We start from the raw sequence: 12174 nt of genomic DNA on the forward strand, positions 1-12174 counted from the left end.
TGGCATGTTAAGTAGGGTTGGTCATCGAGTCTCGGGCATCGATGGGAACCGGGACTAACATTCCGATTCTCCTGGAACCGTCCAAATTTTTAATTTTCGATTCCTAATTTCGATGCCCAGTCCGCCGACCGAAAGAAATATGCCAACATTGAGGCAGAACAAATTGTATTGCTAATATTGTGGGTCAACTCAAATATCCAGCTAACGTTAGCCCGTGTACTTTTTCATAGACAAACGACCTAATGTTAACGCTAACGTCAGCCAGGCAGTTGACCAGATTCTGCAATGTGCTACTCTGTTCACTCGTTCAAATTCAAACCATGCCCAACCCTAATGTTAAGACAAGACAACTTGTTATGGATTACATAAATGCTCCACTGAACAAAATGGATGTTAAATGGGCTGCAGTTACATTACACCTTTGTACCTTACTGGATAAAGCCCTGAACAAGACCCCTCAAATTCACCCATTCACACACACATTCTGTCACCAACCGTGGCAGAGCTGACATGCACGGCGCTGGTTTGTCCATCAGGAGCATCTCGTGGTGCAGTGTCTTGCTCAAGGACGCTTTGACATGAGGACAGGAGGACCAAGGGATCGAACCACCAATCATATGATTAAAGGTTTGCAGTATTCCACTATTATTCAGATAATGACGACCAAAAGACCACCCACTCTACGTCCTGAGCCACAGTCGCAACCTGTTTGGGCTGATGGAGTGAAAATCTCCAACATTAACGGACATACTAATAATCCACTTTTATTCTAAATATGACAAAATTCTGAGCATTCTTTGGACATACAGCCCATCAAAAATATGCATCTACACTGAAAGTTTAACGGCAGTTTGCCAAAAACAGCTTCTTTCCCATTTACAGTCAGCTATGTGTGTTTTCATGAATGCATTGTACACAAAGCAACTAATTTGCAGTTTACAAGGCTGCGGGGTCGAGATACGTGCATTAAAAAAAAGCCTATATATTTGGTTAGAAGAAGAAACACACGTATTTTAAATACTATAAAAGATTTGGATATTAACAGATTTATATCACAACGCCAAACTTTTCAGGAAGGTAGTTGAAAGAAGCCTGTCTGCATGGTCCGCCACTAATGGAAAACTCTTAAAAAATCCTACTTTGAAGCAAAGAAGCAAAATGGCACAAGCAGCTCCAGATGTTTAACTTTGCCATATTTTGATGTGATAAACTATGTGTTAGGGCACAGTAAACAGAGAATGCACGACTGCATGTAAAAGGGATTAGCAGTTGTATATTCATTTTCTTTAGTCATGTTAAGTAGCTTTTTGGGAATATTGTCTTACAAACACTGGAATATTCTGTGCATAGTCATTTTTGCATTGCAAGTAATCTACTTAGAAGCCAAAAACAACAAAAACTGAACTGTTGGGGTTACTAACTTTTGTACTTACCACAGTTTACTCTTGTGTCTTAACTCTTATAAAATCTAATATTAAAAACTAAAAGCGTTTTGCATTATTCATACAACCCGGAGATAAATAATAGTACTGTAGAGTAGAATCATATAATACATCTCCAAATGCTGAATATTTTGTCTTATAATTTATTAATTTGGCTTTTCAGCAAAGACACTGTGGACATAAAATAATATGAATATTAGTTGAGCAACAGTTCTACACCAAGGTCCAATGTTAGGTAAAGGCTGAGGCAAAAAGTGTCTCAATTAAATCCTGCAAAAGGAACATTTTGTGGAGGCTATTCATTATTCTCTCCAAGTACCTAAGGAAATGAGTTATTTGAGTCAGGTAATTACCCACTCACGACAGAATAAACTGTTCTCGCTTCTAATTTTGCAAAGTGCATATATGTAACCACAATGTCTTGCATTTTTAGTCATCCTTCTCTTTCCTCCTATATTTTGGGCCACAGTAGCTAAATACATTTAAGAAAACATGTTGCAAAACCTCATCAATATGTGCATTCAAATGTTTGTCAGTGGCTGTTATTTTTTAGTGGTGAATATGGTGACCATTCTTCCAACTTTAGAAGTTTTTTAAATCAGTTTGCAACATAAGAGAGGCCTCTGCTGCCACCTGTTTTGTTGTCTTTGCTGTTGTGGTCATTTAAACAGTACATTTTACTTGGAGCACATCTTTATGCGAGATACTACTCACTTGTCTGGCCTGCCGGGCACCTGCAGGCGTAAGCGACATTTGTTCGCACTCTGGATCTGTTCTTCTTTGATGCGGATAAGCCTCTGTAGAGCCAGACACCAGTCCTGGGCCACAGTGGTGTTCAGGTTCTTTGAAGGAGAAACACACACAGTTAAAACTTGTTTTTCAGCTGGAGCATACAGTAGGTCATCTCCCAGGGACATGAGCGTACAGGGCACAGGGGCATACTGTAGCTGTACTTACATATTGATATTCTTGCACATAAACAACCGCACATCCACTCGCGGCGGTACATTATTTGACGCTGTGTGGATGTGACATTTTTATCCCCTCAAATGTAATGTTGAATTCACTTCAACACCAGCATCCACTTTACAGTAAAACCTAGTTCCCTCAAGTCAAACAGAATCAAATCAATTTTCTGAAGTCAATGAGCTGTGCTGAAGTATTTTTGTCTGTTTGTTCGGTGGACAACATTATAACTGAGTGGAAAGTGAAAATCAGTCATTTAGTTCCGTGCCAATATCGCTCCTCCTGAGGACATTGTGCTCATTAAGTGCAGGGAAGCAAAGGTGGCACTATTAGCCTGAGAGGCTCTTTGGTGATTGCTGGAGTATAGCATCCCGGCTGTGTTATGTAGTCTATGGTACTGTTAATGTGTTAGTGGCTGACTACTGGGAAGTGTCCTGATTTGAACGCCACAGGAGGGGCGCTGCCAATTTCTCCTGCAACATAGCAAATCTGACACTTCTGTCTACTGTAGAATATCAGAGGGAACATCGCATTCCCACCATTGTGGCACCGTTGATGGGAGATCGATGGGAGACTTCATGCTTTTAGAAATTGATGATTCAAGGAGAATATGAGACGGCTCTCTGATCACATTTTCAACAACTAGAATTCTTTTGCAATTTCTTTAAGAGGAATAGCAGAGACGAGATTTCCCCTAATGGTTATCCGCTTGCATTGAATCAGACTATTCAAATTAGTTGGGCATACTTCAATTTTGTCTTTGCAGCCTTTGTGATTCCTTAGTGTGTTCTCTGGGCTTATTGCAAAGTAAGCTGCAGTTTACGCAAGACATTTGTATTTCATATATTCTACCCATATATATTTCCATATATCAGTCAATATCTTGAGATGACTGGCTTATAAATAATTCGTTACACTGAAAGTAGATTTTGAAGGAGAGAGAAGCACATCTGAAGGTCAGCCTGGAGAGGTTTTTTTTTTTTTCTAAGTGGCCAATTTGAACTGAAGCTTTTAAAGAAAACCCTGAGAGAAAAGGGCTCAACTGTGCGCTGGTGTGATAGAGTGAGATGGACTGAGGAAACCCGTGCCTGAGATCTCACCTTTGCCCTGACTTTGTTGCATTATATATGTTGTATGATACACATTTTCCCAGTGAGACAGTGCAGCCACAGCAAAATGACATGAAGCGACACGTACCTGGTACATCCCCTGCAGCGTGCCCACGAGGAGAGTGACCTCCTCCACAACAGAAAGGTCGTGTTGCAGCTCCTGCAGCTCCTGGTAGAGACGTGGAGGGCCGAGGATGGCTTTACCTGAGAAGAGGGCAACACACAAAGCCTTAGAGGTTGTAATAATACGAACCCTTTTATATATTTCCTATGCAAGAGAAAAATAAGTACACTTATACTGTTTCAGGAATGAATCACTATTACCTAATTCATATATCCCTCTAGGACACAATACTATAAGCAACAAATAATCCTTCAAGAGCCAGCTACCGCAAATGTAACTGTAAAATGTGTTTTGGGGTTGCCACACATTTTCATGTACAAATATCTTCAAACTTTTCAAGGACCCATAATGAAAATTCCCATGACCATTCACAACATATAACAGAAACAAAACACTTTACAGCTCCAAATGTTAATTATATTATAACAAGCGATCCGCAGACAGAGTGGAGGAGTGACAGCTGACAGTTCAATTAGCCTGTTTGTTATTTTCTTTCTTTGCTCCGAACCTTCGAACTACCATGCTCTACCCTAGGGGTCAACAGATTATCAACCTGGCTGATTATTGGGGCCAATATTTGGCATTTTGCCAATTATCGGGGTATCTGTGTTTTATTTTAATGATCGCCAATAAAATTAATTAATTAAAAAGTGCAGAGAAAGGGAACTTGCTGTATCTGATGTTGAACGTTTCAGTTTTGACTAAACATTTTCTAAAGGCATCCAAACAAGGTTTTGTGTTGGAGATTGTCATGTTCCAATTTCTAATACTGATTTTCATTTTTATTGTAAATGCATATTGGTGCCAAATATCTGTTATCGGTCTCATTAACTACTAATAATCAGTATCAGAATCGGCCCTGAAAAAAAACAATATCAGTCCACCCCTTCTCTACTTCAGAATACGTTCAAACAAATCCAAAGTGTGCAACCGTAAGTCCTGAATGTGGGTTTTGCTCAAAGCATATCTGGACACTAGCTCTCCATCCACCAAAGTTTGCTCGCTCGCTGTGGGTTTTAAAAGGGTTTGTGGAGGTTGATGAGGACACCATCACTGCTGCTGACAAAAGTCTACTTGTTGGTTGCTAGATGAAAGCAATTTCTGATGCACTGTGATATAGTTTTAATATATTCACTAGACACCATTAGACTGTAGAAAAAAAAAGTGCCCTCAAACATTAACAATTGTGTTGAGTTCGAATGTACGTTGTAAGATGTTCCAGGTAGATGCAGCAGAAAAACTAAAAGCAGTTTTTCCAAATTCAGTATTTGCCTGGGGAACACTGAGTGTTAAGCCATCACTTGGATATGTAGAATAATTACACAAAGACTGGTTTAATAAAGTGCTGAGGTATGGTAGCATGTTGCCTTTCAAGACTTTATAAATGAAAAGAAACCACAGCCGATCTCTTCTCACAGATAAAGGTGCCCATCACACCTTATCATAAAAATCGCAATGATGGGTGGAGTCACTGTTACTTGTCTTCAAGATCAGTAACCAGTGAAGGTGTAACTTGACTTGATTAAAAAAAAAAGATTTCAAGTAATTTTCTATCAGTCAACTTGTTATTTGACGGATACAATACCAACTATATATACTATAAACATAGTGTAGATGGTATAAAGACCAACTCTCGTGGTGTAAGTATGGAAAGCGTTCAAGGTTAGAGAGTTCTCCCCTCAAAGAGAAAACAATGACATTGCCTCTGAGAACTCATGGAAGTGCAGAAAGAAAAGTTGCTTTAGCTGAAACTCCAGTGGCACTAATAAAAGCGGTTCGATGTGCGTATGGATCGATCTTCATTATTTGTTGAACTACAGAGAATGAATTTATGAGTAAAAAAAAAAAAAAAAAATATCAGATGGAGAAACTGTTACTTGGAGCTATGATGCCCTTTTGCTGGCCACAAGGAATGCAGGTGTCTCATTAGACGCAAAATTCAGCATCGATTTGAGGCCCGCTACCTTCAAAGTCTCTCTCTCCTACTGCTGCGAATCGATAGCTGTGTCTCCTCCTGTCTGCCATCCTCCGTCCTAGCTCCCCTGGCCCACATCTCCCCAGCAGCAGGCTCCACAAGAGCTGCCTAATTAAATTCTGCAGGTAGATTTTGCTCCTGAGCTGTCCTGCACTGTCACCGCTGCCACATAATAAAGTAGCAGAAGAGCTGAGCCGGTAGGCGGGCTTAGTGAGCCATGCTCCTCCGAGGGGACCTGCCGTCTTTTGTCTATCCACGTGCATAAATGGAGTGAGAGTAAAGCCGTAAGAGGAGAGGGACTGAGAAAAAGAGAGTGGTGGGCTTGCATTGTTCATTTAAAGAGCTCCATTGTAGCTTTTGGGGTTTAATGGGATCTTTGTCACAGGCCGCCAGTGACATCTGTCATCTGTGTAAAGAAATCAATAGGTGAGACATCTGAATATAAAAGGGTGCGCTGTGAGCTGCACGAACAATGTCTTCCTGTCCTCTCCAAAGGGATTGCCTGAAACCCTGTACAGGTTCGTTGAGTCCTCTGGGGCTTGCTGTTGGCTACGGCCCTAGAGGTGAATGTGCTGAGTTGTAATCCAGCGTAATCCCGTTGGTGAGGCAGGATATGGTTTTCACACTCAGACATGGCTATCCACATCGGCCGCCAGGCACGTAGCTCACTGGTGTGGAAGGCCGGAGCCCAGAGGGGTCCATCCCTGCTTTCTCTGGAATAAGTCAGCAATCTAGCTCTCAGCTGCTGTGCCAGTGACGCCGGCCAGTGGATTTAAAGACAATGCAGCTTCCACACCTGCATCAAAACCCCTGTCTGATCCGCAGCCAAAGCCCAGCGGTACATTCTGACAAAAAAAACGCACTCCTGACAGCAGGTCAAAAGAGAAGCAGCAATAAGGGAGGTGTAATGGGGGCAGAATGAAGGTAAGACGGCGTAAACAACTGGAACACTCTGCTTTCAGAAAAAGAGCACGTATATCAGCGGGCTTGCCGTGTGTTGGTAAGAACAGACAGAGTAAGAGACAGTCCGACAGAGACAAAAGGGTAGAGTAAGAAAGACGGGGCTGCATTTCCCTAAAGGCCAGCTTTCTTCAATAAAGAAGGGCACCAGGGCCTGCAGAAGATGAAAAATGACTCCATTTTGAGGCATGCTGAGGGAGCGCAGGATTTAGACGAGACACCCCACTGAATGACATCACAGGGGATGAAACTATAAATAGATGGGACAGCCTGTCTGAATGAAAATTTGGTGGGAACGGTCCCACAGATGTTCGGGGAGGTTTCTGGATAGGCATGATTAAGGTGACCGCACTGTGTCGAAAAGGTGGCAAAAAAAAAAAAGAGAGAGATTGTCAGAATCCAGCACCCTCTGTGGGGCATAACATTTGCAGAGTGAAGGAAGCAAGACAGCTGCATTGAGAGCTAACCTTAAGTGATCCAAAAACCTTGCAGCAAAGTTGTGAGTATACACTACCTGAGCAAAAGCAAAAACTTAATCCGGTGAGAATCTGAACCAGCTCTCAAAACAGTTGCTGCTTGCCGAGCATGACACGGGGAGCTCTGAAGAAGGCGCCATTAATATTTAAGTCATGGAGCTGCAACTTTAAAAAGCCGGTACCATTACATCCTGATAAGGCTTTGTATCTCCCTTTTCCCATGGCACATTTATCAGGGATCTCGTCAAGCTCTGTATACACCAGAGTTTAGTGAGGGGTGGTGGGAGAACTAGTGTTTCAACCACCGATTCCTATCTACTGCTACTGGCTCTCTAATTGGGCCTGGAAAGGGAGGGAATAATCTCTGCAGATTGATGACTCCACTCAAAGATGTGTTTGTGGTCTATCAGAGAGTGAAATGAGACTGTGGGGATGCTGCGGCAGGGGGCTCTCTACCCCCACATCTCTCTCCAAGATAAAACACCCTAGGCAGATTGGAACAAGTGACCGTCATCACTATCCTCCTCACAAACACATCCTCAATCAGAGTGACAAGCAGCGCGGATGCATCTCCAGCCCTCCGCGGGACACTTGAGAACAGAAACAGATTAGCCTTGCTGAGTCAGAGTAAGGGGCTGAGACTAAAAGTCAGTCCAAGTGATGAGATTAACTGGAGGATGACACATGGGGGAGAGGAATGAGATACAACTAGTTTGCTTTTTTTAGTTTTTACCTGAAGTGCAGGGGACGCTCATGCGCTTTGCTCCGCTTGGTTGAAAGAAGGTTTCTTTGCTTTGAGAGCCCTCCTGCCCCACCTCGACTACTTGCACCTGCTGCAGGGGGGCGCTCCACTTCATGGTGTACTTGGGGCCGATAGGGACCAGGCTGCTGATATCTGGAGGCCCCCTGGTGGAGAAAAGAAGAAAACAAAAATTAGAGGAGGCAGTTTAGAATGAAAACAACCTGAGAGAAATTCCCTCCCTATCCGCATCCTGCTAACAGCACTACACCCGCCTCTCCATAGGAGGAGAGATGTCATGAAGACAACTTGGGAGTGGGAATTAGAATCTGTATGATCAGCCATGTTCCCTGCCAAAATTGTACCCCTGGCTGTGAGGAGGAGTTCATTGCTATTCATGTATTCCTGTAATCACGCAGACAATCAACATTGTGATCGGTTTGTCAAGATCCTGGAGGGCAGACAAAGTCAACTTCGGGACACTTGAGTTGAATGAGACGTAGAGTGATAATTACTTTGAAGGCTTAACAAGAGGGCTTTAAGCGACATCTTTGACAGGAGCTTTGCAAAATATACAAAATCCCTTTTCCTGTTTACTTCGAGAAAGGGAAAGCAGAGTGAGGAAGGAAGGGAGAGAGAGAGAGAGAGATGTGATCAATGGTGCTGTCACAGAAGATAAATTGGAAAGAAACCAAAAAATGTTTTATGTCAGTAATCTAGGACTCCTGTAGCTGTAGTTAGGCATTCTACCATTTGTTTAAAGCTGATAAAGCTCCTGCGACTCCAGATAGTGCTCAAATCCCCTAGCAGCTATTTCTCTTTCCTATGCAGTTTGCCAAAATATCCTTGTAAAACCTAGGGCATCACATTAGAGCCCTGTGCCACCTAATAGCTATTTCTCCAAGCAGTGCAGTTTAGCAGACTCTCCTTTCAAAACTTACACACAACTTCATGCTGGAGCTGCACATTATGAACGCATTAGCAAAGTATTTTTGAATGCAAGGGCATTCGGTTCGACTCATTCTGCAAGAGGGACTTACTTGACATTTATGTTGGCACAGATGAGCACATCATCAAAGAGGAAGACCTTTCTCTCCTTCGACTTCAGGACTTGTCCCCGTTCGCCGTACACAGTCTCAATAAGCGTCTCACAAAGGACCAGTGACCCCTGCTCCGAGTTCAGTTGCTAAAAGGGACACAGCAATCAGATCAGAGACGAAGAGGCGACAGCATCACAAAGGGCCAGTCCTCCAGAGTTCAGATCCTGGAGGACACACAAGTCAGTCTGGGAGAACAGATGTCTCATCGGGGATTAGAAACGCATTCATGCTGCTGAAGGTCATTTAATGTGCGCATACGTTAGGGCTGAACGATTAATGGTGATGTAACAGAATGCAACTTTCAAATCGTAAAAGTTTCCCCTTTTTTTTATATGCTACAGGATTTAACCAACCAGAGAGCTGGAAACACCTGCACACACGCCACCATACGCTCCACATGTGACGTATGCAAATGAGAGTAGTTGAAGAAAACAGTTTATAAAAGGCCATGCACAAGCTTTGATGCTCGCAATACTACTGTATAAAAATGGCCATGGCCCACTTTAAGTGCAATCCTCATATTTGTTTATTAAACTGTTGTAAGATTAGCGTAATGTGTGCATAGTGAGTGTGTAGTAGTAGGGTTTGTAGAGAGAAAGCGTGAAGGTGGGTGCTCTCAGGGAAGAAGGGTGTTGACAATTGGAGCAGAGGAGAAATTAGCTATATTAAATGTACAATAAAGGAGATTAAATGTACAGTTTAGGTTTCAGTTTGTCCATAATAACTGATCATTTAAAAAAAAAACGTCCTGTGTCTGGCTTTCCAACTTCTAGATAAATTAACAACATGTTTAAAATTTGGTTAGTATGCACTTAAGTTTGTGTGATTTGTTACTGTGACTATCTGGAGATCAGTGAGATTAATATTTATATTTAGATTTCATGTATAAATGTTCACACAAGGAATATTGTTTTGCAGTGTTTTGTTGTTCTTTTTTCAGATTTTATTTACATTAAGTTATGGGGATTATATTCCATGTTTACAAGGCTTTTAGTTACAAGTAATGTTCTACTATGACTGAAGATTTTAACAATTGATTGGCTAAATAAACCAAAGAAAGGTTATTTAAATAAATTCAAGTAATTTGATTTCACCATAACATGTAGGCTATTGATACATGAAAGAGCAGTATATATGTTGACTAAACCAAAGTTGTATTGGTCATACTAGAGATGTCCGAAAATATCGAAACAATTGAGCATCATAATATTATGTTTTGTGATATTGTATAGATTCTCAAAAACACAATAACTTTTTAATTGTTAGTATTTTTATATGTTCACCTAAAAAATGATCATGTAAATGTGAATGTCTTTGCTCAGATTGCAGAAAAGGTAGTGCTATGATTTTGGTGTTACAGGGACTGTGATAAATACAAATACAGATCCTGTGATATGACTGCAATGACAAGTATGTATATATCAAACTGTTTTGCAAATGCAGTGACAGTTTTACTAAAATAAGATTTATTTTTCACAAAAATCTACCCGTGTTAATAATTTTTAGGGCAAGAACCCCATGACCAGCTTAATTTTTTTAAGAAACACACTATGAACTAACATTAATGCATTTGCTGTAGCAGTTGACAGTTTATAGCAGTGAACAATTGCTTCAAAAAAGGAAGATTTAATTAATTTTTTTTTATCCATCTTCCATTAACATTTTTAAATGAACATATTATAGTATAATTATTTTAGTAATAAAGAATTACTGATATTTTTAAAAATATCTCTAGTAATCTACAGGACTCAGAGCAGCCCTATGGGCTGTCTTATCCTCATTTCAGAAACACTGCCTTACAGGATCGCAATATATTCAGTATATTGAATTATAACCTCTGTATCATGATACACGTCATATCCCATGACTTATGCAAATACACAGCCCTTTGGCATACTATAAAGTCATTTCTTGCTTCTATATGGTGAAAAATGCAGATAAGGAAAAAATGGAAGATAAGGAACTTAAAAAAAAACTCATATCAAATTGTAATTGCAATATTGCTAAAAAAAAATAAATCGCATATAGATCTGTTTAGATCTTTCACACACACAAGGCAGACATACATCTCTCCCCTGTTCCTTCAGCAAATGTAATGTAAGAGAGAATGTACATGTTCGTTCACTATCTTTGTCTGCACACACGTGATGAAAGGAACCTAAAGTCAAACTTCAATTTAATGGGGCAACATGAGCTGCCAGAAACTTTTTTTTCTCGAAACACACTTTCAGCAGATGCTTCAGATCGTCTGTACCATGCTGTCCGTAACTACCACAGAGTACAAACTGGCTTAGCTTACTGTCTGAGCACTGGGACACACAATCCTTTCCACCACAACAAGGCAGCTACACATGGATCTAAGCATAAACAGTTTGCTGCATGCACACCTTTACACACACATGCACCCACACACACAGACACAGTTAATGAATCCAATAACAGATGCAATTTATGCTACAGTATGTTGGCACATGCTGTGCTTTCCAGTCATCCATATGTTTGGCAAAAGGAAACCGCAAAAGAAAGCTCTTTTTCTTTTTATCACTTTGGTCCAGCTCCTTTTATAACTGCCTAAATCAATACTTTTAGTTTTATGCATACTGCGCCAATCTATGCCAGACTCATCACAATTTATACTGCAAGCAGCAGGTTACGTCCAGCTATGGAGTTCACATCCTGATACTTTGATGTTTGTTTGTTAAAAGGTGCGCATATTTTGCGAATAATGAATCTCTCTGCTGTGTCCATTCGACAACCTGCAGTGCAGTAACGCATCGGACCACATTTCACAGGGAAGGATGTCCTATCTGCAGGCAATCTGTAGCTGCTTTTGGCTGTGGCTCAGATAGCACACAAAATGAGTCATTAGTCTGAGTAGGACTGCCGTTTGATGGCCACAAAACCGTACAACTCCCTCAAGAGGTGGGCTGCTATAAGAATACACCCTTAAAGTCTTCAAGCATCAATAGGCACAGAGGACATTGCACCGTGCACGTGTGCATGTGTGAGCGGGAGTGCATGAGTGTGCGAGTGTGTGCTAAACCCATTCTCACTCACATTGTTATCTGTCCTATTCCGGCGACTTAGATACTTTGAGACAAAGAATGAATATTTCATTGGATGGTTATGGGGGCAATAGAGGATACTGTTTCCTATTGGAATTCTGCAGTGTCACCGCAGCAAATGGAATTCTGTGTGGAGTGGAGGAGATTGGCCGAATCAGCTCATCTCAGAGTCCTGGAAAGCAACGGCTGATAGAGAGAAATAAAGAGAAGGGGAGGTT

At 41.2% G+C, this 12174-nt stretch overlaps 1 protein-coding gene across 1 annotated transcript in view; it reads right to left on the reverse strand.

Annotated features, from left to right (window-relative positions):
- Positions 1-12174, reverse strand: part of arhgef10la (Rho guanine nucleotide exchange factor (GEF) 10-like a) — a 122293-nt gene that overhangs the window by 93272 nt on the left and 16847 nt on the right. The window contains exons 10-13 of the mRNA XM_042509431.1: positions 8832-8977; positions 7786-7958; positions 3606-3721; positions 2157-2284 (exon numbers count right to left, since the gene is read on the reverse strand). Coding sequence (XP_042365365.1) covers positions 2157-2284; positions 3606-3721; positions 7786-7958; positions 8832-8977 — 563 coding nt within the window. The remainder of the gene's footprint in view (positions 1-2156; positions 2285-3605; positions 3722-7785; positions 7959-8831; positions 8978-12174) is intronic.

This window comes from Plectropomus leopardus, chromosome 2 (genome assembly GCF_008729295.1).
Source record: "Plectropomus leopardus isolate mb chromosome 2, YSFRI_Pleo_2.0, whole genome shotgun sequence".
NCBI classification, from domain to species: Eukaryota; Metazoa; Chordata; class Actinopteri; order Perciformes; family Serranidae; genus Plectropomus; species Plectropomus leopardus.